We start from the raw sequence: 25,896 nt of genomic DNA, 5'->3' as shown, positions 1-25,896 counted from the left end.
TCACTTTGCTACAGATTTATTTCTGTGTGAATTAATGAAACGGTACACACAATTCCAGGGGGGGGAAAAAAAAAATCTTTTATAGGCCCATAATCCTTCTTTCACAGTACAACGCAACAGTAAAGGATTTAGTCAGTGTAAACAGAAGGTCCAATAGTGATCATCAGCTATCACAGATCAGCTGCACAAACACCACAACTACGGAGTTAATGCCATTACCACACAAATTGACAGTACTAGTACAAATCATAACTTCACCTACAATGCTTTTTCATGTGCAAAAACCATGAAAATTCAATTTACAGAAGAAGGGCACCTTCTCTAAATCTTCGTGGGAGCTGTAAACTGCCTTCTGAGGGCTGTCTTATCTATTTGGCAAAAGGTCTTGGGGCCTGATTCTCCATCTGCAGCATGCAAGCCATCAGGGCTCCGCATCTGGAAACCATGTATTCTGTAGGCACTCGTGTATTCTCTGCTGCAGCAGGACAAGAAAATAATCAGCTGAGGATGAATCTGAATCATTTATTAAATCACTCCTGAATTTCAGCTTAGGTTCATTCACTCACCAAGACTATTCAAAACAGTCCTGGTTATATTCTGTATGGATCGTAAGAGTTCACAGGTAACCCATAAAATCATCGTTTGTTAACTTTTTTTTTCTTTAATGTACTAATTGAACTTTCACTGGCATCACAAGCTGAGGCTTATGGTAATGTGTCGGCAAGCTTAAAGAGAGTGGATAAATTATTGAAGTCGAAGGGTCAGCGAAAGAGAGGAATGCTACCAAGGCTACGGTAGAACGTTACGCTGTGGCCATCTCGCAGCGCTCGGCTGCAAATTTGCACCTCAGCTGGGGATTGCCTGGGAGGGAGCCCTGCGCTGCCCTTACGCTGCGCCGGTGCACGGGGCCTGGCGATGGGACCACAGGCTTTCAGGGGGAGCAGAACCGTTCTGCACCTCCGGCTGCACCAACGCCAGCTCTGTAAATTGAATTCATAGTCAGATCACACAGGAAAAAACAAGAGGTAGTTATTTATCATACCTCGTCAAAAAGGCAAAACAAACAAAAAACAGGATGTAGAAGTGACGCAGTAAACCTAAAGTCAACAGGTACCTACTTTTTTGTTTGTTTGTTTTCTTAAACACATGAAGTTAAGTTACAGACATCATATAAAATGCACACTTTATGGAATTCCTGCATAGCAGGAAACAAAGAGGCTAGCGCTAATCCAACAGCTATGTTAACAGCGAGACTGCCATTTACTGGTGCAAGGAAGATGCCCTATCTAAATATAAACAGAGCGTTACCCCCCCTTCTAGGGGAGTCCTATGGCAACACTTATACGTTTTGTTCAGAAGGAAAAAGAAAGCATTTTCTTGGGGATAAACTGCCAAAATAATTAGTTTCACATCCGTAAATTTAAGGCAATGTTACTTAGACCTGAGAAAATGAAAAAAAAAAAAATTTAAATTTATTTTCTCAACTATACATATACACTCAAAATTTCAGTATTTCCCTGTCTCCTCCAACTCTCAGGTGGTGCTGGGGAAAACAGCCACGGGGAAACTGCTCTGAGGTCTCAGGGTCGGATCCTGAGAGATGCAGATTTTGTTCCAAGGAAAGCTAACGGGAGCTGCGAGTGCTCGGACTCACCCAGCTCTTTTTCATATATTCTCTTTTTAAACACCTCTGTTTAAGCCCTCTGGAGAGGGTTAACTCCAGAACGGGCCTGTAGTGCACCAGTAACCCTGAAAGGTTTATATAGCAAAACTGCAGCTAAAATAGACAATAAAATTACATACAGTAAATTTCTGTGATTCCCCCTTTTCAGGAGAAAAAGAAGGATGTCAGGGTTAACAATTTCACTGCACCTTTAGCCATTCCCATAACTACAGAGTAAATCCTTTAACACTAGTGTGAAATCGCAAATTGTTCTGTGCCCTTCCTTGGAAAATAAAAATTAAAAACAAAAAAAACCCCAAAAAATCAACTCGCAAACATTTCTCATTAAATGGTAAGAGACATGAGAGAGATGGGGTGGGGATTACAGACACACAGCATACTAAGGAGTTATTAAACAAAGTGCAATGATTTTTGACTATACAGGAGGACGGACGGACAACTCCCCTTCAGTACCACCTAGATGCTCAATACCTCTGGAGAGGTCCGGAGGTACCGTGTCAATCTGTAGCTGTAAAGCTTGTGTTCGAGGTTGGCCGGGCTCCACGGCCCCACGTGCAACTGCGGTAGCTCTGCACATCTCAGCCACGTCTGTGACTGCAGGAGAAGCGATTCGCCCGCACAAAGACACGGTCGCTTCCCAAACGGGAAATTTAGTTGGCAGTTGAGGATTTGATGGCTGGTTCTAGAAAGCTGCTTGAGCCGCAACTGAAAGATGGACTCAACCCTAAAATCTGTGCACACCTGGTGTAGTTTCTGTGGGATCACCTCCTTCTCCTAAACATGACTACAGACACAAACCATCCCTCCCCTCCCGCTCCCATCGGGGCAGCCAGACACCCGCAGTCCTTGCTATCAGCTTTGGCCGGTGCCTGCCGTTAGCCCGCTAAAGCAGGGCTTGGGCAAGGGGGTCACTAAAAAGCAGAAAGTCTCCAGGTCCCAGATCAGGTTCCCACAAAGCAAACAAGTTTATCACTGGCCGCCGCCCGGCGAGAGAGTCTGTGGGCAGATTTTTCACTGATATTTCAAACGTGACTATCCAAAGATCAGAGACCAGAAAAAAAAAAAAATCCTCATCTGAATAGAAAGCGATTTCCACTGCTCGCCAGCACCTCCCTACCCTCCTCTCCCAGGTTCAAAGGATGAACAGGGAGTCAGCTCCTTTACTTACCCAACTGGGAACTAAAACCTTCGTCAAATCACACATTAAAGAAGCTCACTGTGTGCAAAAGACTCTTATGCTAAAACAGTTCCACCCTACACAGTGCAGTCAACACAGTTTTTAACTTAAATTTGCAGCTTGTTCTTTACAAGTGCTTGGCAGAGAATATTTATATTCTTCTGACACCATATAAATAATATTTATACAGCTTAGACATTTTGAGACATGCATTAGACTTTAGGTAGTACATATTTCTTGATCATATATGCAAATACTACTGTCAATTAAACCAAGCAACCTTATGCTGGACCATGTCTTGCGTTATCCAGGACGTTTGACGGTGGCTCCGAATCGTCCATGGGAAGGACCAGGCGCGTTCCCCGGATTACAAGTTCATGGTCCCCAAAAGCAAGCTCTCGGTCGAGCGCATCTTCAGAGCTGTTTCCCACGAACCGCCGCGACGTGCCGCTGGATGCGACAGAGTCGGTGTTGACGGTGGAATCCCCGTAGGTCAGACTGATGTCCCCGTCATTCAGAATGAGGTCAGAGTCATCGTCCTTCAGCTGCTCTTGATTCTGGGCAACAAAGAGGAAGAAAGTGCTGTTTAACTCTTCCTGAATAGCCACGTTTGCAACTGCACAGTGGCAGTGAACAAGGAGATAAAGGCACCGAATCAGACTCTCCTGCACCATGACCATAACCAGATGTGCCACACACACCTCTCTGAGCCCAGGAGACTCGCACAACGCATTAACTTCTCTACAGACTACCTAAAAGGGCGCTCTCAGCTCTTCTTTCTGATGCCATAGCCAGATACATGGGGAATGCAGTTTTGAGTGGCTTTGACAGGACTAAAATACCCATGACCACAGGAATCGCATCGCCGACCCATCAGAGCCATCCCTGTTTTGTGCACGGAACTTGATGCTGATACTTGGCAGGCAGGGCAAGAAAACTCCTGCCACAGAGAGCTGCCGCTGCAAGGGCCTCCTGGGCACGGCAAGGTGCCATGGTGCCGGCACCAGCCACCCGCGGAGCCACGGGAGGCCAAACCTGACCAGCAAACCCAGCTCCTCGAAGAGCGCAGGTGCACAGAGGCTCTGCAGCGATGGCGGAAGATGTCGCTGCCTACAGGCTCTTCAAAGCTGCCTCTCATCTCCCTGCCCTGCTCGGATGGTAAACAAGGGCTGTTTACCATTTCAGGAGAAAATCAGCCCCGGTTTGGATGCTGGCAACCTTTTTGTTCACGAGTGATGCAGCTGAAGGGGCTGCAGGAACGGCTCAGCTGCAAGGCTGGAAGAAAGCAGGGGATAGGGAAATTGTGTGTCCTCGCAGCTGGGCCTGGGGAAGGACAGCCGTGACAGCCTCATTGAGCCAGTCACTGAGGAACCACCATGAATACACCACGAATCCCTTCATGACCAAACAGTCAGCTGGAAAAGCAAAATGCTCACAGGAATTAGCTCATCCATCAGCCCCCGTATCTGATCTCCCCCCAGGCTCCCAGCTCGATGCTGCAGAGCAGCATCCAAAAGCTACGCAGAAACGTAAACATGTCAAACTCCACCAACACCGTGACAGAAAGGACACCGATGGACTCACTTCATACGCCTGTGGACTCGTCAGGCACCGGGCAATAGGACCACAGCACCCCGGGAGTGTGGTCGTAAGAGGAGGACCGCTGTGCGTCAGCAGAGGCTTTAGATAGCTACAGATAGATAGGGTTAAGGAAGAAAGAGGAATAGGGCGATGTCAGTAAGTCGAGGGGTCGGATGCAGAGGCAGCAGCAAGGGACTCGGTGTCTCGAGGAAATCACAGGAAGGAAAGAAACACAAGGCCCTGGAAGCACAAAAATTACAGGGATGAGCAACATGAATGCAACCAAACGCAGCAGGACATGAGCGGACCAGGACACAGTCCCGGTAAGAAAAGGCTTAGCAGCATCACTTGTCCCATCATCCTGTGCCTCTCAGCCTGGCAAATCGCTCCTCCACTAATTCATGGCAAAGCATTTGCAAGGGAGGAGAGGCACGGATCTAGCAAGAGGGCTACAAATGAGAAGACCCTCTGCCCTTCCTGCCCGCCTGCCACAGGGATCGAGGACCCCCTGGGCTTCCAGCCTTGGAAAGCCCAGCTTTGAACTGAGCTACTGCTGCATTCCCAGTTAACAGCCGGTGGAAATGGTCATTTCTCACAGCCACAGACACGAGGAGGTGCAAATCAAATATCAGCGGTGCGACGGGAAAGCAAATGCTGGCTCCTCTGCTAAGTGGGGAGCAAGTCATAGAATCATAGAATCATTGAGGTTGGAAAAGACCTCTAAGATCATCAAGTCCAACTGTCAACCCAACACCACCATGCCCACTAAACCATGTCCCCAAGTGCCGCATCTACACGTCTTTTAAATACCTCCAGGGATGGGGACTCCACCACTTCCCCGGGCAGCCTGTTCCAATGTTTAACCACTCTTTCAGTAAAGAAATTTTTCCTCATGTCCAATCTAAACCTCCCCTGGCGCAACTTGAGGCCATTTCCTCTCGTCCTAGAGTCAATGGAGCTGCTCGAACAGATGGGATTTGGCATAGCACGCACCGACCGCCATTCAAGGATACTTGTGATCGAAGTTGTACCACATGCGGAAGAGCCAGGCGCTTTCTGCCTTCGTACTCCTCCTCTCACTCTCCGGGACGCCCTGTGGGAGACCAAAACATTAAGCAGCGGCAGGGCAATGTGCCACGACCTGGATCAGGGCCAGGAGCCCCCACGGGGCACTGGGTTATCCCCAGGGGGATGTAAGAAGACACACTCCTTCCCACTGCCTCTTCAGAAGAAACCTTTGGGTTGCAGTGAGTATAAGGACGTTCACACCATGACAGGCTGAAGGTGCTTCCAGCACCATGTTCTGCATTTAGCAGCGTACAACAGCCTTAGGGAGGCGGTATCAAAGCACAGAGTGACCATTTTTCTTCTAGAGCCTTCTAGTTTCTGGCCCCAAGGTTTAAAGTGCCTCGGAGCCAGTGGCTGCATCCAGACATCACATTTAATAGTGACTGACAGGTCCAACCTCCATTAAATCTCACCTTAGATTTTCGTATGCAAATAATCGTGTATTATGGGGACTCCTGGCTTCCTTTTAGTCGGAGAAAAAATATAAAACTGTTTGGAGGGGACTATGAATACAATTACATATTTCACAGAAATTTGGCTTTCAAATTTATGGCTCTGGGCTGCCCTTAGCATTTGATGCTTTCTCTCCAAGAGGTGAACAGCCCAATAAATGTCTCTGAATAAAATGAACCTCCAAGGTGCAGAACCCACGCTGAATTCAAGTAGGGCCACAGCCACAGCACGACCGGGCTGCAGATGCACAAGTGCGACAGCTCAGGGCTACCAGGCAGGAAAAATCCCGATGCCACAGGGCTCCAGCATTTATCTCAGCGCAGTCGGTGGTCCCTGGGCTGCAACATCACTTCCCACAGGAAACATGGGGGCAGAAGAGAGGTTGAGGGTACCCATGGGTAAAAATGGGACAGCAGATGCTACATAAAATGAGTCAGTAGATGGCATTTCTGTACTGCCCTGGACACTGGGATGAGGCAGAGAGCCTCCATGTCATGCACATTTTGGTATTTATTTCAAACCCAGCAAGGGAGAGACCAAATCTATTGCAGCAGTAATGTGGACTGACTAAACAGTCCAGCGTTACTTCTATGCCCTTCTTTCCAACTGAACAGAAGCAAACCTCATTATAGCCACAGAGAGCACAGAAAAGCTGTGACTCCCACTGACTGCAAACTCTTTCACCAGAGGAGCTAAAAACCCTCCTACAGCTGGGAGGGAGCGGAGCACAGCCGGGCATTCACAGGGTCTCCGATGTAACCCCTGCGCTGACGAGCATAGCGCAAATTCCTCTACAGAGGCTGCCCGGCAGCGCCGCACTCACCACGTTCTCCTGATCTGCGTCCACACCGACTCTGCGGAGGAGAAAACGAGCACAGGGTTAGGACAAGCAATGCCAGGCGGGTAGGCACCGTGCTTCAGGGGGAAGGACGCGATCTTCCTCTTGTCTCTTAAAACCGAGCACCTTAACCTAAGAGTGGGACGAGGGAGAGGACGTGCCGTGCCAGGAGAGCCCCACGCATGCCGCACTCACCGGACGTTCAGGCAGGACAGCATGGCCGTGGTGCCACCGCCAAAAACCCACACTGTAAAGAAGACGATGAGGAGCGTCGTGCTGAACATCATCTGCCGGGCGTAGGTGGCCGTGTCACGAATGGCCAAGGCAAACGCCATGGCTCCTCGCAGCCCTGCCGGGGAAGGGATGGCGGAGGAGCTGTGTTAGCCCACAGCACAGGCAGCCGCCCCCACCGCAGGCTTCCCCACCCGGGATTCGCATCACACTGCCCCACGTGCGGTCCTGTCCCTCTGACGGGACATCCACCACCGGAGGAGGCCACAGCGCTTTAACAGTGATGATTTAAGCTTAAGCATACGCTGTGAAAGCTGGGGTTATCACCACTCTTTCCCAGCCCAGAAAGGCAGACCCTCCTCCTGCCCCACGCCGTGCACTCAAGCGCAGGGCAGGAGGAGCTCATTCCTATGTCTCAAAACCAAGGCATTCACACCACCGAGCCTAAGGGAGCCCTTTCCTGCCCAGCCTCTTCTCCAGACATTGCCCATAAGAGATTTAGAGTTGAATAAGGAATATTTCCAGGCGCTCGGAAGTGTAGATGGGCCACATGGTCGGAGGCAAGGATGCAATAACATACCAGCAAACATCATCATATGCTGTAAATTTGTTCCAATCTTATTTCTTCTCCCCAAATTCAGTAAAAATGACAGTGGGTAAATATTGGCAGCTCTTCCTAGGAAGATAGCAAGCTGTATTTGCACACGTTAAGGAAATTGCTCTTCGTATCTCTCCCATCGCATCCCACCTCTGCACACAGAGCCAGTTTTTGCTGCCTGACGGAAACACTGGGGAGTCTCAGAAACACCGGTCCTCTGGATGAAAAGGTAATAACCCAGCTCCAAGTGCTACAGCAATGGGGGAAAAGCACGCTACTGCCTCACCAGAGCAAAGCACACATTGCAATTCAGGAATATCATACAGAGACAAGCACAAATAAACAAGGGAAATGATGAGAGGGCAGGTTAGACGGGTGAGAGGAGAGAAAAACCACCATTTCCCACTGTATGCTCTCCCCTGCCGGGTCCGTTTTCCACCCCAAGAATTATTTGTCCTCTGCGAAGCTCAAGTTATCACAGCTACCACAACCCCTCTGACATTCCTTGGCACGCCACACTTCACAGCTGGGTTTGAAGCTTTAAGCCAAGTCCCGTTCCCAAAGATTATTCAGCAGAATGAAAGTAGCAGCAGTTGAGAAGGAAAAAAAAACCCTAATACTCTTTCTGTTTTCATAGCCTGCGAGATACAAGAATCACCAGCCCCTTCATATTGCTTTTTATCTTTGTAACTGTGTCTCTTAATACCAGCACCCAGATGGCAAAAATAATCTTGGAGCCAGTATTCAGCGCAGCCTTGAATAATATGGAAAATGCTTCCAGCTTTTATGTTCTTTCCTGAACATCATGAATTTGCATAAGAGACGTATTTCATGATCTCTCTGATGAATGAGCTATTTCATCAGCCCGTTAGCCAGTTCTTACTGAAGAGGCACAGCACAGCACAAAATTTCAATCTAACCACCCAAACGGCATTTCCCTGCTCTTCACTCCCTTTACCCCACTGCAGCCCTGCAAAAGCTCATTGGGGAAATTCAGCAGACCCCGCTGCAAACCCATGCGCCAGCACTGGCAAAGATAACAACATTTTATTTATTGGTATAAACCTGCTTCATTGCAACGGGTGAAAATAATTCTGCACATCTGAACTGGCTTCCCTGTGATATGAAAAAAGTTCCTTCAAAATCCTTGTTTTTCTGAGACGTACCAGGGCTGATAGCTTGTTTCCATTAGCATCAGCCTGCAGAAGGGGAAATCCTTTCTCATTACATCATTCAGAGGCATCTACTGTAGCTTTAACTGTGCTATTTGACAAAAAAAAAAAGCTTTTTTCAGGGTCAACCAAATGGAATAGCAGAGAAAAGAGGAAATAAACGGCTATACCAGGCGGTCCCCATTTGCAAAGCCACTCCTGGTGCCACGCTGCCACATGACAAAGCCTGGTGCTTCAGCACCACGTTCACATCAAACGCCGAGTCCCTGCAGCAGCTGATTCGAATGCCCAGGAAAGGAGACAAGACAGGGGGAAAAAAAAAAACAGAAAAGCTGGGAAAAGAATCTCCAGCTTCTTAAAATAACCAGCAAAGGCACCACTACACGGGAGAAATCCCCTTTTAAAAATAAAACTAGACTGACTGAAAAAAAACCCCACACATTTGAATGAAAAACACAAGTGGGAAATGAGGCACCTCTCCCTTTCTTTTTTTGTCTTATAAAATGGGCTCCAAAGGATACGAAAGCCCCCACCACAAAGGTAGGGTTAAAGACGTGGTTCTGGAAGGTGAACAGTGCAAGTCCCATGTAGGAGAAGATGAAGTTTTCTGCCAAGAAATTCAGAAGCTCAAACAACTGAAAGAGAAAAACAAATTAAAAGCGAGTTAGACTTAACATAGATTTAACAAGAAAAACATGTTAGCCCATCCATCACACAATAAATACTTCTGCAGAAGCAACCCTAGTAAAATCCATCTGCAGAAAGACAGATGCACCTAACGCACCTCTCACTAGAGGGAAGGAAAAAATAGTGAACTTGAAATTCAGAGAGGCTAAGGGGGGCTGAGGAGCTCTCACCTGCTTAGTTCTGTGTTGGGACTCTGTAGATAAGTTGTTATAGGTATAATGGGCCTGCGTGATCCCGCAGAAGAGCACGGCCACCACACCTGGGGAGCAGAGCATCACGTTAGACTCCTGGTCATGAAAAGGGAACTGATCTGCACCCCAGTAGTGTAGGGGACTTAATGTAATAACCCCAGAACCCAGATTATTAAACTTCTGAAAGGAGAGGGAGAGCCCCGGCTGCAATCGATACTGGAAGCAAAACTCAACAGGCCCATCATCCCTGCAGATATCCGTCCCAGACGAAGGGCTGTGCTGGAGCTTGCCTGTAAAGCCACACGCTTCGGCCAGCAGGAACGTGCTCCAGGACATCAAGAAGAACAGGCCGGTCTCCAGCAACGGGAACTCCCGAAGTTTGGTGAACTTGGTGACGTTGCAGATGGTTAAGGACAATTTGGAGAGAAACTGTAGGCTAAGAGCATACCAAATCCAGTTGTGTATCACAGTAACACTACACGGCCTGCCCCTAAAAAGGCGATGGCACTGTCTTTCATTAATTTAGGCAAAAAATCATGAAACACTGCATCTGCGTGAGATGCAGTGCAGCAAAAAAAGAAGCTGTTATGCAAACACTTGGAAAAAAACAACAAAAAGGATATTAAAGCTGTCACAACTCCAGTAGCTGCTCCCATTGCAAAAGATCCACTGAATATCCCCAGGAAGATCCCGATGGACTTAAACATCGCTGTGACATCAAATGTGTGGCTGTTGTCGCCTGCTGGCTGGTACGCAACAATTGAACTGAAAGAGGGAGGAAAAGCACACACAAGAACAAAACACTGTTAGTCTGGAGGGAGAGGCACCTCCATGGTGCTACGTGAGCTTTGCAAAGTGCTACGACCGCTGCAAACACCGAGCCTGAGAAATCAGGGAGACAAAACCCGAGTCCCACACTGCAATCCCCCCACGTTCACAGCACACAGCAGCAGCGTGCTCACCCCGTCCCGAGGAGTTTGGGATCCCCTTTGCTCCTGGCCGGCTTTCTGGAGCTCAGCCACCCCTCCTAGGCAAGGCTCTGCATTTGCTCCTTCTAGGCATTAGAGAGCATCGGAACAAAGCCCACCTCTTGCATGATCTCCTGCAAATACATTTGCTAGGTGACAGACCGTCATTTATGATGGTATTTTGGGGGTTTGGCATCAGCTCTCTATAAAGTCAGGCGCTCTGGGACCACAAAGCATTCAAGTGGGAAGCCTACGTTTCTCCGTCGACTCCAGAGGCGGCTGATGTGAATATCCCCTGGAGAACTGTAAGTTATGCTGTTTTACCGCATTTAACATGCACTACATTGATTTTGCACTGCTCCGAGTTCTGAAGTGAAATATCACAGGGTAGCAAGGCAAACGGAACAGTGCCGGTTCACTACAGCGACGCCATTATCTTCATCCACCAAACTTCAACAGACCTTTGTGATGAGATGGCAAATAGGTCTACCGCGCTGATCCCATCTCTGAATCTGCTCCCTCCTAACTCCTGAGCCTTGCATCAGCCATCCCACTGTTTTACTTGGAAAGGCTGAGATACAGGGGTCCACTATCCATCTCCTAAATCCCATTTTAATGTCAACTTCTTACATCGCTTTCTTCGGTGTAAATTTACAGAAAACATTAACTTCCTAGTTAGCAATCCCTCAGCTGGCTCTGTTAAAACTCTTGGATGTGAACTTTAAACATTTGCTGTTTAACCTCCCGAGTTATGCTGGAACAGAAAGCGACTGCCTCGCGCACGCGTCCTGCAGCTTTCTCCCCTAACTGCACACCAACATTTTTCTGCAACATGGATGAAAATCCTCCCCTTTCCAACACATCACGGGTCACTTCCCTTGCTAAATTTCCCTGCTTTTAATACATTTCATTTTTCTGCATGGTCTTTTACACTGCAAGCCGCAGATTTCTCTCTGTGATTTAATTTTTTTTGTCAATCCCATCCTCTACTTCCCATTCACCAACATGCTCTTATTCTGGGGTTTGGTTTTTTTTTTTTAAATCCAGACTGGTTTCGTTTCCCCTCCATAACCAACTGTGTGGATGTCGGTTGTGTGCTTTAACCCATTACAGTTTTCCTTCTGGTTTTGCTTTTTGCATCGCGAACAAGACATTATTGCCAACTGCCTTCTGTGTGCTTTATTTCCCCTGTCCCTGCCCATGGGCCTCCCTGTGGCATTTAGCCCCTGTGAAACCTCCCTTCGGAAGAGGTAGAGGCCCTGCGGCTGCATTTACCCCCCGCTCATGAACCGCAGCCCCGGCACCTCGCTGCCCACCGGCTTTCGGTTCTGGGTTCAATTCCTCTTCATCTTGCAACCGGTTCCCTGCTGTCAAGCCAGGCCAGGCCAGGACGGCACACGGCAGGAACAGAAAGGCACGGATTCTGCTCCCCAAGCACGGGAACGGACATTTGTCCGGGACTGAAAGCAGGGAGGAGAGGAGCCTCAGGGGGCACCGAGCTGCTGGCAGAAACCATGGAGGAGCCCCAGCCCGGGGCAGCGCCAGCCCCTGGCTCCTCGTCCTCCCCCGGCGCAGGGACAGTGCCCACAGCGCTCGCTTTCATCATGTGCAAGGAGCCGACGGCGCTTCTGGGGGCAATCACCGAACCCGCACACTCGGCCAGCTGCGGCTGGAGTCCCCCTTCACCCCTTGGGGCGAGGCAGCACCCACCACCAGCTGTCACCCAGGCAGCAGCTCCTCCATCAACACAGCCCGCCCGCCCAGAAACCACCTGGTTCCCCACCTTCCCAACTCACCCCTGCATCTCCTAACTGGGGAGCAGGTCTTCTGCTTGTGGGAGCAGAACCCTCCCCACGCGGTTCCCCCACTTACACCTCTGCTGTGACACAGGCAAACACCAAACTAAATTTAAAAAAGGGGAACCATAAATAGGAGCTCTGGACTGCTCTTGGAGGAGCTCTCCTCCCTGGAGCAAGAGGCCCTCACCTCCTCCTTGCACCCGAGATGTGGTTGTGCCCAGGTGACTCAAGGCTGTCCTTGAGAAACCTGCACCAACCGATACCCGTCCTGCTGACCAGGGCTGCCCTACGCTGTTTATGGTGACCGCGAAGACAAAGACCACGGCAAGCTTTAAAATGGGTACGGGCTAACTGCTGAGAAGCCCTTGAGAAGTCAGCAAGCTGCTGGGCCGGTCTGCACAAAAGCCTTGCGGCAAAATAACTGCTGACTGCAGCTCGGAGCTGCTGTTTTGGTGCAAATTATCTTATTCCAGGGAAGGGGGGCGGGTTGAACTCAGCTTGTGGAAAGAGGAAGGCAGGAAATCAGAGCAACAGCTACGAAGCTGGTACTGAAACAGTGCAAGAGGCAAATCACCGCGCACGGTGCAGGCACTTACGTGTGCAGAGATCCACCACAAATGTCATTACTCTGATGCTGAACCCATCCACTGCCACCCAGAACCTCCCAGCAGAGGCTGGAAGACCCTGTCTCCTCCCCACTCAGGATCACTTCTTAAACACGACCCAGCTGTGCAGCATTTACTCTTGCACCAGCAGCGACACATCCAGCATAAAAGCCAGAGCAAGCAATGCAAACAGTTCCAGAAACATCAACAGAAACATTCAATTCCGTAAATACAACTCATGCGGGTGGTGATATGCAGCTTACAATATGTTACTTGCTGCTTCCACCTCAGCAAAACCCACGCAACCAGCACGCTGGAGTGACAAGTATTCCAGAAATATTTTCTGCATTAGTCTTAGCTATACATTAACCTGTCACCATTGCAGATATTATATATTTCCAAACAAATTCCCATGATGACAACACAGTGAAAACCCAGATAAAATATGTCCTACGTGCAGAGGACATAAAACATTAAAGAATATAAAACATTCTTTAGAAAGCCAGCAACTTTCCCATGTGTTCAGTCCAGGGTATCAACTCCAGCTGTAAGAAATACCATCCTCTTGATGCACGGAAAGTGGGGAGAGAAAGGAAACAGATGTTTTACCAACTATTTCCACCTAAACAAAAGCAGGTATTTGTGGATGGGAAGAAAGACAGGCAGGAGCAAAGCCATCAGTAAGGGGTTTCAGTGGGATCCTGTGGCTGAAAAGCAGACACGATGCTTTTCCCATTTCAGAGGGACATAAAAACTTCCTTCTGGCTGGGTCAACCAGCCATAAAAGCAAAACAAAACTATCCATCATGCAGGGGGAAGTTGTAAGGACAACCCGCAATCCTAAGCTGTGGTCTGCAATGAGGAGATGCATCAGAAGGTCACTACAGCTTTTGGGGACGCTTAATATTGAAATCTCCTCTTGCAAACACCGATGCTCCTATTTTACAGGAGCAAGGCCGAGTGGCTCCCCCCAACGCCCGACATGTAACATACATAACAATTAAAAATAAAAACAGAACACACTTACGAAGACAGCACTATGGCAACGGCATCATTGAGGACGCTTTCGCCAAAGAGAAGGGCATACAGCTCAACATCAACCTGGAGTTCATGGAATATGGCAAGAACAGTCACTGACAAATAGAAAAATAGAGAGACATTCAAAAAGGTGCTGTTATTTTGGTGTAATCAAAGACAAAACGCCCCTTTTTAGAAATCTGCCTTCCTGCACGTCTGTGCCACTCTGCTGCGATGGTGCCAGCCACCCTCCATGCTCACTTTGATAGTCTTCCTTCTGCCCTTTCAGATTTGGATTTGCTTTATCATTTCCCTCATCCCTCTTTTACTAAAACACATCCTGGGCGTTAGGTCTATTAAGTCTTTCGCTGGCAGACATGAGCAAACTCTGCTCTGAGCTTCCTGAGGGTCTGAGCTCGTGGGCTGGACCACGGTACCATGCTGACACGAGCCACCCAGCTTTTGGGATGCCATTAGCTCGGAGCATCAGGGAGAGCCTTCCTCCACCTGCAAAAGGCCAGGAGGATGTGGGCTTGTCCAGGACGATGGCTGTCTTTTCCTTCCATCCCTGATACTCCAAGAGAAATCCTCAAATTCAGCACAGGTTGACACACTGGAAGTGCCAGCACAGATGTGTTAACATTTCAAACCTAACTGGAAAAAGCCAGCTCAAACCCCATGTGGGGGTTTCTTGTGATTTATGGCCACATGGCAGAGATCGGAGTACCCTCAAGCCCTTCCGCAATCCGGCGGCTCCAAGAAGATAATGAAAACGCAGCAGGTTTTACGTATCAGCCTTGCAAAAACATCACAACATCTAAAGCAAGCAAGATGTAACCCGTGGTGCATCATGCACAGCTCAGGCTGCTGCAGAGGGCTGAGCTAATTCCAATCAACTTCTGTGAAAGTCCTTTAAAACAGCATTCAGGGACTAATCTGTGCACACTGAAGGGGTTTAACCCATTTATGCACAAGGAAACGCTCCATTTTTACCTGTGAAATCTTCTTGTTCCTATTTCGAAGCCTGAAGAAGAGACGCAACGCCGGCAGCTCATCTGCAGCATTTCTAAGCCTTACTTCTACCTACGGTCCTTGCCTGGGCTCTGCCCATCTGTCACCAGATCTACCACACCGCCATCATGTCTGTGAGGTGCTGCCCACTTTGCAAACGTGCCCCCTCCTCGATGTCGACACCCTGGCTAAGTTACGGGCAGGATGCTCCACCTCGCAGCCACATGGGAAGAGCTCCCCGCTAAAGGAACCGGTGGCCTGAATGCATGCCCACCCAAGACACGTTTGGAGAAGCTGGGAGATCATTTTACCTTATTTTTTAAGGTGGTTTTTTTTAAATAAAAATATCAGCAGTAACAGCCACACCAATACCTGGCAAATCTTAGGCAAACATAAAAAATCATTAAAAACTCATGGGGAATGCACATCTTGCATCTCCACCTGGCAGACAGATGTGGCTACTGCCACGTTATGCTGCAGGTTATGTTCTGCAGCGTTACTCTTGCATATATGCATATACAAACAATGCTCCTGATTTTGCCTTTGAAAACAGAAATGACTTATTGTCAAGATGAGCAGGTAAAAGTCCCAATTCATCTGGAAACAACAGCCACTGGCACTTGTTTCAAAAGGGCAGAAGACTAGGCTTATCCAGGCGTGCAATCTCTCCCTTCCATGCAAAACTGACCAATATCTGCATTTAAAAAGATCCCCCAAAGCTTCTGTAATGTTGGGAGGGGGGACAATGCTGCCGACCCCCAGTCCCACCACGCTGGTCTCAAATGTAGCAGCCAGGCTGCAAAGGAAGAAATTCAAGCCCTGTTCAGCAAGGGCAGGAGGAAGGAGAGGCCTTTCTGTGGTGTTGTGTTTTTAGGCGAAGCTGGAATACGCAAATAAACAGCTACTGTGTAAAAGTATTCATGAACAAAGTGAAATTCAGTTGGACAAGGCATTTTTTTCATAGTTTTGATTTACAAAGTGCTTCAGCAGATCAAGCTGTCACTACTGTCCCCGGTATTGCTCATGAAGATCAACTTTCAATTAGATTAGCACCTTCCAAAATCCCACCCAAATGGAAGCGGAAGGAAATCAGCTAAACTAACTAAAACTACCAGCTGAACCCTCCCCACATTACACATCTTGTTCTGCATCAGCCGTTGGCACAGGACGGCAGAAGCACAGTGGACCTGTCCCAAAACCCAGAGAAGTCAAAAGAGAGACTGCTAGGACTTCACTGCAAACAAAGATTTAGGAAGCAGAGGTTTGGAAGGTATATTACATGTAACTGGAAGGAAATAAGAAGTCATGGAGACAATTTGACCTCTAGGAATGTTGCAAATAAACTCCAAAATTCAGAAAGAGGGAACTTCCACAGGGTTCAGACTTTCTTCCCCTCTTCACCATAACTCAAAACAGATCAAATAGGTAAAATGAGGGGGAAAATAACCATCTAACATACCTGGGTCAGTAGCCGATACGATGGCACCGAACAGGAGGCAGTCAGTGAAGTAGAAGTCTCCCCCGAGCTGCCCAGTGACTTTCATCAGCGCCACACAGCCATACACGACAGAGCTGGTGATTAGAAGAGGCAATTACTCATCTCTGCAGTGAATGAAAATGACATTCAAATGGGCTCGATTCCCCTGAATTCACCAGATTAACCCCTAAAGTTATCCGAACGCCGGAACACCGAAGAACTGTACTGGATGAGCTGAGCCTGGTGAAACCCCAGTGCCATGGTCTCGGAGGCGAGTGCCAGACCACACACACCAAAGCACCCGCCGCACTAGACCACAAACACAGCACCGGTGAGGAACCGGGACCGAAACTCCTCCATGAGCATAACACGACTAAAGAAAAGCAGCAGCCAGGCTCGCGGGGTCTCGCAATCATTTTGCAGCGTTTCACATTAACACGTTCCAGTGGGATGACCTTGGCCTGACTTTGAAATGGTTGAAACTTTCAGCGAGGAACAGATAATGCGGATGCTGAGTTTGCTTGAATCCACCGGACTCTCCAGTGGAAAACACCCTGCGCCAGCCTGCGTGTTACTGTTCAGAACAGGAATCATCTAGCTCCCTCTGCGCACAGGGACAAATATCTGAAACACAATCCGTGCTCGCTAGGCACCTGCTTCCAGCAAGTAAGGACAAGGACATGCGTTTACGCTCCTGCCCCTCCTGCGTCTCACGCTTGTTAGGGCTGTGCTTTCAAATAACTTGAAGTTACTGCCTGTTTTTTCAAGACAATCTTCAGAGAAGTGTGAAACTTTCCTTGCCGTGTATATAACTATTCTATATGGGATGCTGAGAAAGCACTATGCAATTAGACGGCAATCACCCTGTCCACACAGCGAAAGTTTGGACAGTAAATAGTATTATTTGCCACTGCTGAGCAGCGGTAGCAGAGAGCCTGTGTGATCTTTCAGGGCTGGGATTAGCAGCGGCAGAACCGGGCTCAGAGCACTGCCTCCGAGCACGGCTCAAACCCCCACGGAAGGACCAGACCAGCTCCAACTACTCACCCGATCACCAGGCAGGAAATTGCAGTGCCGAGAAAAGCGTATGCTAGGATGGATCCCAAGTTTCTGAAGAAGTGCCTCTAGAAGGAGGAGAAAAAAAAACAACTGAATTATATTTTGCTAACAATTTATTTCAAGCCTGCACAGGCACCCACGCAATGTCTGTAGCAGCTTGCACCTAGCTCAAATGCCACGAGCTGGACAAGCATGGCAGAACGGTGCCCAGCACAACGCTGTACACCGCCAGGCCAGCAGATGTTAATGCAGCATTGATAAACATGAACATATCATTTTCTTGTACCCATGTTATTTAATAAGGTGCTGTTCCAAGCCCTGGGAACTGATTTCCTGACCCAGCAGCATTCCTCCTTCCTTCTCCCACAAGCTAAACAGGATCATTTTCCTCTCCCTCCAAATCAGCATTTCAGAGAACTGCTGCTTTCTAAAACCTTCCCACCCTCCTACGTGTTTTGAAAGTCAGGATGGCTGAAATGGCCCAGCTGGCCTTAAAAACCCCTGTGCAAACCCATGCTAGAAACGGTTGAAGTCGCTGACCCTTCCTGGGGCAGAGGGACGGACGAGACTGATTGGGGCACTCTCTCAGCCCTGCTTCCTACAATCCTGCATGTAGTGGGGAAAACCATACTCAGCTCCGCAGCCTTGGCCTGCTGAGCAAGCATTAAAGCACTCTCAAGTATTAAAAATGCTCTGGAGGCAGAGGAACTAAAAACGTAGGCGCTGTAAAGGCACGTACCCTTTTCAAGCTGTAGCCTGCATAAAATATAATTGGAGGAAGCAAAATGTTGAAAAATACTTCAGGATCAAAAGTCACCTGTTAAGAAAAAAAAAAACCCAACAGTAAAATGGTTTGTTAAGACTTTGCAAGACAAAACACAAATAAGAATGTCATATAAAATATATGGAGGAAAGCCTGTACCCCCGCCAGATGACAGGCTGTCGGGTGAACACTGAGGATGTGTCCAGGATCTCGGGGAGACACAGCTTAGAGTCTAAGCAGCTTAAATAAAGATCAGCTGAAACTAGAGTTTCATTACATTGTGTTCAACTTATAATTTATAGCTGATCACAATCTGACCGAAGTTTAAAAAAATAAATAAATAAATAAAAATCACTTAATCCAGCAGATACAGAACCCGTCCCCATGGAGGTAGTGGGGAGCATCGCTCACCTCTCCAATCACCGACTCCCTTACCTTTCTCAGCATCTCATTATCCTGGACGTTATTGAGCTCCTGGGCGCTGATTTCCCCCTTCAGGGTGTACTCGTAGTACTTTCCGCTGACATTCACCAGCAGCGTGGTGGGACTGGTCTGCACTTGGCAGCTCAGCGTCACGTTGTTGACATCGCTGGGGACGTGGATGCCGTAGCGCAGGACCACGCCGACCAGGACCCCTGGGGAGGGACGCGCATCGGTGAGACAAGCCACGGCAAACTCCCAGGATGATCTCTTTGAGCACGGATGCAGCATTCAGGCATGCCAGGATCCTGACTCTCTGCTCAGGTGCTGAGCACAACCACCATCCAAATAATTGCCTGAGTGGTATTAAACCATCCGCATCCTCCCATGAGCCATGCAAACGCTCTGCGCTCGTGAGGACTTTCTAACACCAGGCATGGACTGGTCCTGAAGGCTTTTAGTTACCCAGCAATCGGTCAGACCCTCGCTCTAGTGCAGCAAACAGCTGCCAATGAGGGCACACTGGTTTTCTTAGGGCGAGCACCCCGGCATTGGTGGCACATAGCTGAGGACCTGGGCAAGGAGCTGCTCACATGTGCCCAAACTACGCACGTTGCACCTGGAAACCTGACGACATCATGTTTTGCCGCTACAGAAATACATTAAACCCTTCATTTTTGCAGGGGATCAAAAAAGGTACCAAGCAACCATCACGAACGCTTTGAGGATGGCGAGCATCCTTCATAAGATGCTGCAGCACCATACAGCCTCCTCCCTCGCCAGGGAGCTTTCGCAGCACACAGCAGCAATCCCCATTTTATAAAAACCATGAAAGTTTCCCAGTCCAGGCCAACCACCCGGGTCTGCTCCTCACCCCCTGCAAGCTTCAGCTCTGCACCACGAGCAGCAGCCCCAGGGCAGCCCCGCGAGCCAACTCTGCCTCTGGCTCAGCTGCTGCGCAGGAGTATCGTGGGGTTAATTTGCAAGTCAGCAATTTATATGGCACTTTTCGTTTGCAGCACAGCTGATGAGCTGCGCTCTGAGGTCTCGCATCCAGATTAATGGCATTCACACGGTGCAGGCTCCTCCGGCTCCTTCTCATCCGCACAGTGTGCCGAGTGCTCTCCTGGCAGAGCTTTTTGACATCTGCAGGCTGGGGAGAAGGGATGTCCCACAAGACACCTTTCCACATAGCCTTCAGCACAAAAGGGATTGGAAACTCCTCGATTAAGGCAGCGCTGAGCCGCCACAGAAATCCTGGATCTTAACCCCATCTCTGAACCACACATTTATGAAAAGCTGTCAGACATGTGGGAACTAAACGGAGACCGCAACACTCGGAAGGCTTCTCCATTTGCCTCCCAGGACGCTCCTGCTTCTTTACTGTTGCCTTAATTAAGATGTTGCTCTGTGCTTTCCTACAGGAAGGGCACAACCCCGACCGAAGGGAACACCAAACTCTTCCTCCACCACCGTCTCACGGGAGCAGAGCCTGGGCAGGAGCTCTGCCACAGCTGAGCGGGAGACAGCAGGACCCCGGCACATACAGCGTCCCCTGCAGCCAATTCCCAATCTGCCGCCCATTTTTTGCCTTCTCTTCCCTTGACAGCAGTTTTCCAGAACGAGATTTGCTCATTTTGCCCACAGCCAGAAGAAAAGCCCCCACCTCCCGTCCCAGGGGATGTCAAGCACAGCAGGACCACACAAGCACACACCCAGGCCATGAGCAGAGGCAGAAGAATCGGCTGCAAACAGACTCACCGCTGCTAACCCATCGCACCAGTGACACAGATGGCTCATCTGACAGACCCGGGACCTGCACCCAAAACCCAGCCCTTGGTCAAATACAGCACTTCTGCAGCACAGCTGAGCTGCTCTCGCAAAGCTACCGATGCTTTTAAGCCATGTACAGTTGACCATGTGCTCACCACATGCTTTGGGCTTTATCCTGCACTGCACCGCTGGCACAGAATCGCCCCGACAGCAGCAGAAAAGGTCCCTCTCAGTGCACAACCAGGCACGGTCAGCTCCAGCAAGGAGAGCTGCTTCAGGGAACGTCACACTGTGCAGAGCATCTGAGAGCTGCTTTCACACCAGCATCACTAAGAGGGGACACCAAAGAGGAATCCTTTCGCTTACTTTTCTGCTCGCCTCTTTGTTCCTGTGATCTTTCAGTGCTCCAGAAATAAAAGTATGGAAATGAAAGCAAGGATGTCAAGAACATTGAGATGCCACAGCACATATTTACATGAGCATGTGGCAGGGGGGTGCATGGCACCACAGCATCGGGACAAAACACCCAGGTTTCCTTTCACCCGGAAGATGATGACCCCTGAGGTACCATGGGAGACAACCAAAACTCTTCACTGGGATAAAGCGAGCTTCAGAGGGCTATTTACATCTGCTTATGACTATTAAGCAGCTTTAAACAGTTACAGTGAGAATTCAAATGAAAGGGAGGAAAGCCAGACTGGAGAGCTCATTTACCCTCTACCCTTGCAACTGCTCCTCCTCTCATATGGAGCAGGCAGCACCAGGTACACCGCGTGCTGCAGCCCTCCAGAGCTACCTGGGGTGGCTTTTAAAAAGTCTTTTTTTTAAAAGAAGTTGATTTTAGAGCTTCACACAGGAGTCAGAAACCTCCAGCAGCTGCCTGTCTTTTCTCAGCTGGAAACCCATCCAGCGATCCCTTTAAATGCCCAGGCTCAGCGCTTTGCAATGAGAGGCAGGAGGAATGGACAGACATCGCTGCTGGGAATTCAGAAAGGATCCTGACTCACCCGCCTCTCCACTCTTAATCCCCCTCCCAAAGCAGCGTTACATCTGATAGCACCCCTGCTCGTCCTCGCCGTCTCGCTCACCCGGGCAGCTGTTCCCGGACCCACGTGCCGGCCGCAGCCGAATTCTCACTCTGGCCAGGAATAGGATAAGCAAAAAGGGACATATAAATCTACAATATCTGCCAAGACCTCTGTGCTTGGGGCTCCAAAAATCAGGCATTTTATCTTGCCCTGTAACACACCGCCTGGGAGGCTCCCAGAGCTCTCTGGACCTGGATGGGAAAAGACACCCACGTGCAAATACACAGCCGCACAAAGAGCTCTTGGTGTGCGAACCAGGCGCCAGCGGCTCCCGACACAGAGATACCATCAGAGTTACTTACAGGGAAAGCATGCTGCCGCTCTGCTTAAAGCCAATTACTCTGCCAACATTAAGACGACCCCACCACCAGCCCCTCCTGCCCAACGGTGGATCTCCAATCAACCCTCCCCACCTTACGATGCTCGCTGGAGGCACCTGGGACAAACCCGACTCGGATGCCAAGTTTTTTCAGACACCAAACCCAGTCCTGGGCTCAGACTGCCTGGACCAAGCCCAGGGGACCACGTAGGTCCTCCTGGTTCTAACCAGGAGTCAGTCCAGCCTCTTAGGAAATGGTTCAAACTCTTGGTGCTTGAAGGGCCGTCCTAGCAGCAACCCGTGAGCCGCTCCGCCAGTATCGACATGCTTTCGCAGCCAAAAGTTGTACAAAACTGAGCCCTGGGAGGGAGCAGAGCAGAGGGAACCGGACACCAAGGGAGCTGCCAGCCGAAAGCTGCAAGGAGTAGAGAAGCTAAAGGCGAAGCTGGTAAATTAATTGAGTTCTTTTATGCAAAGTGCAAGAGATTATTTTCATTGCATTTCTCCCAACTTCATTAAAAAGAACAAAAGCCCATGGGCTTTTTTTTTCAAGTGCTGTTGAACATTTCCAAGGTAAGGTTTTAAATGAAGACTAATATATTACCGCTCAGGCACTTAACAACAATGGAAGCACACAGGCTCCCCAGGCGAGCATTAATCTGGACACCAAAAGGAAAGAAAAATGTAGTGAGCAACTGAAGACATCCTGACAACAAGCAATTTAGACATACGCAATCCAGGGGCCAAGTGGGAACAAGTACAAGGAAACTAAAATTCTAGAGAAGCTCCTGCCACATCCACCATCAGACCCCAAGAAGAACTGAAATAAGATTGTTCAATTAATCATCCTAAATGTTGGCTACCTCGGATGTGGGAACCTCATTTTAAACACTGAAATGAAGCTTAGAGGCTACTAAACACCTATTGTCTATCACCATGAAATCACTCCAGCCTGTGCCCAGCTCTTGAACATCAGCTCTGAGCCGACAGCGGGATTTGTAAGATACAAATCCACCCGGAGCAAGAGCTTACAACTTACAGTAAAAACACAGACACCGAGGAAACTTTCATGTATTTCAGCAAGAAGAGGCGTATGCAAAAGTTTTATTTGACTTAGTTGTTGGGGGGTTTTTTTAATTAGAAAAAGACAAGCTTTTACAAATTGCTTCTCTTGCCCAGATTTCAGGGTCTGTTTTGCAGCCTGCCTGCTGCAGCACTTCCACATTTTCAGCGGACTTCCCCGAGGCGAGGCTGAAAGCATCGCAGGGGCTGAAAGCATCGCAGGGGGCTGGGGACAGCGAAGCAGAAGTGGTACCTGCTTTGCTCCCTGCAGCTTTTAAGTTGTCGCTGTAAAACAACAGCATCTCACCACTCCTTGGGAAATTACACATCCCTTTTCCTATGGCAGCTGTCACAACCTGAGAAGCAAATACCAAAAGCCTTGATAGCAGGGAAAAACTCGGGATTTTCTGCATGACCAGATGGGTGACGTTACCAATTTCGCCAGCAATTCTCTAAGCACAGTCTGCAAAAGAGCAGATAGAAAAGATGCATTTTACGGGTCAGCAGGAGACCGAAACGACCCAGGTCGTCCTCTGAGAACAAGGGCAGCACTCAGGTGGGTCAGGGAGAACAGAGGACCAAGAGGAAGAAAACTCCAGGAGAAGAAAAAGGTTAAGGGCAAGTTTGAAAGCATGAAGGGAATAGAAAGTCCACGTGTCGGTGAGCTCTGGGGCAGCGGAAGGAAGACCTTCCGTGCTGGAAGCACGTGCTCCCACAGCACAGCTCCCGTCCCAGGGAGGTGACCACCCCTGCCCCGGGCAGGAGGCCAGCAATGCCTGCACCTGCCTCAGCGGTGGCTTGCAGGAATCTGAAAAGGCAGACCAGTATTCTGTGCCTCTGGGCTGACGCAAGTGTCTCCACCCCTTCACTTGGAAGGACACTTCCGATTAACTGAAACAGGATCACAAAAGCCAACGGCCCAAACGGGTCAAGTCACAGCCTTCAGAGCAAAGCTTTCTGCTGGGCAGGGGACTCGGCCATGTTGCTGCTCTGACCAAGCTTGGTCACACATCACCCACAACCAGCAAGGGCACAACAGCACAGAGAAGAGACGCTAACCACAGCACTCAGCAGAAGACACCTTTTCAATTCTAAACTCAACAAATCTTGTCTAGATAAGGATCCGTGGCCACGTTAATCACTCCCCCAGCACAACTCCCAGTCCTACTTTGGTTGAACTCCAGGTCATGCTAAATAACCTGGGCAGAGCCACGTATGGCGTCCTCATACAATGGTTCAGGCCACTTCACGAGGCCACGTCACCTCAGTAAATCACAGGCCACCGTTAAAATCCAACCAGCTATGGACCCGCTCCCCTGACCCACGGCCTCGCTCCACTTCTTGTGGGAACATATGTGGGGCATCTCACCAAGAGGTCCTGTCACAGCGGGAGGAGGAACCCCAAAAGTAGGAGCTCGTGTGCACAGGTCCCCGAGCAGCAGGACGTAAGGCTGCTGGCCCTGCAGGTCCCTAAGCACGGCAAAGGGTGGGAGCATCTCCCCAAATGGCCTCTCCGCTCTTCTTGGACAGCTTCTGGAAATTCAGGTGCCCTAAACATAGGGTGGAAACACAACCTCCGGCCCCAGTGTGCGGGATGCAAGGCTCCTGACCAGTGCAAAGCCTGGTCTATGCTGCCCCAAGTCCCCACTCTCAGCCCTGGAGCAGGTAAGCGGGACTTGCTGGTGCTCGGTGACATGGTTTCGAGGCCGCTTGGCATGTGGTAGCCCCCGACCCCGCCAGCTTCACCCGTGCTGCAACCGCCCTGCGAGGTTGCCTGGGAAAACCCAACCAGTTCCTCACTGCCGGAGACTTCTGAGTAACGCTGCCCTCAATATCTAGGGTTTGGAAAACAACCAACCCTCCCTCCAGCAACACCCAGACAATGCTCAGCATGGGGCGAGCCAGGACGGGACACGCAGCCCGGCCGTCCCAGCGAGACGGGAGCATCCGACTGCAGCTGGGAGGGGATGCAGCGTGTTTCCCCGCATCCCCGCACCCCTTCGCCCACGCGGATGCCCACGAAACGAGCCCTGCCGCAGCCCCTCGGCAAGGGGCCACTAGGCACCGGAGAAGGTAACGGTGGGATGCCAGTCCCCGCTGCCGGCGCCCACGCTCGCTGCACCCTCGGGCCGTCACCCGAAGGGAGTGAGAAAGGGCAGCGCGACGCCCCGCGAGTCGAAGGGGACGGCGGTGCCACGAAGGCAGGCGGCTGGGCGCAGCCCAGGCGCTCCCGTTGGCCCGGCGCACGGCCGGGACTGGTTCGGACGGGGCTCCCAGCGCCCAGGGCAGGGCGGGCGGCGCTCGCTGCCGCTGCCGCTCCCGCTCTTCCCTCGCCGCGCGGGCTTCCCGCGGAGGGGGGGGACGGGGACGGCGGGGGGGGTCGGGCGGGGGGGGGGGCCCGCGCCCCTCACCGTAGATCATGGCGAGGCCGGTCTCGTGGAGGAAGCGGGCGCGGCGGTGCTTGAAGAGCCAGATGGTGAGGATGGTGAGGGTGAGCAGCAGGATGAAGACGAGCAGGTTGGCGCTGTCCTGCCGGTGGCTCTCCTCCGCCGCCTTCTCCGACACGATCTCCTCCTCCAGCGCCCCGGGACGCGCCGCCGCCGCCACCTCCCCGCCCGCCGCCCCCCGCGCCCACAGCCCCGCCGCCGCCGCCGCCGCCAGCACCGGCCCCGGCCCCGGCCCCGCCATCGCCCCGGTACCGGCCCGGCCCCGCCGCCACCAGGAAGCGGCGCTGGGCGCAGGCGCTGCGGGGCGGGGACAGCGCGGCCGGGAGCCCGGATAGGGACGGGGCTGGGGCGGGAGAGCGGTGCCGCCGGGCTGAGGGAAAGGTTTGCGACGGAGAAAAGGGTGTTGGG

The 25,896-nt window shown here is 50.4% G+C and overlaps 1 protein-coding gene across 1 annotated transcript; it reads right to left on the bottom strand.

Moving 5' to 3' along the window:
• SLC9A6 (solute carrier family 9 member A6) lies at window positions 1–25,744 on the bottom strand. Its single transcript, XM_076346937.1, has 16 exons — window positions 25,453–25,744; window positions 18,815–19,014; window positions 18,356–18,433; window positions 17,605–17,681; window positions 16,540–16,652; window positions 14,080–14,185; window positions 10,304–10,445; window positions 9,971–10,076; window positions 9,660–9,748; window positions 9,324–9,437; window positions 7,613–7,724; window positions 6,997–7,150; window positions 6,787–6,817; window positions 5,456–5,535; window positions 4,446–4,551; window positions 1–3,418 (listed from the first exon to the last, which is right to left on the bottom strand). Exons 1-16 carry the CDS (start codon window positions 25,727–25,729, stop codon window positions 3,143–3,145), a joined length of 2,061 nt encoding a protein of 686 aa, XP_076203052.1. The 5' UTR covers window positions 25,730–25,744; the 3' UTR covers window positions 1–3,142.
• Between the last annotated feature and the right edge of the window lie 152 nt (window positions 25,745–25,896).

The sequence above is a fragment of the Aptenodytes patagonicus genome, chromosome 9 (genome assembly GCF_965638725.1).
Source record: "Aptenodytes patagonicus chromosome 9, bAptPat1.pri.cur, whole genome shotgun sequence".
NCBI lineage: Eukaryota > Metazoa > Chordata > Aves > Sphenisciformes > Spheniscidae > Aptenodytes > Aptenodytes patagonicus.
Note: the sequence above shows the minus strand (reverse complement) of the source record. Positions and strands in the feature narration are given on the sequence as shown.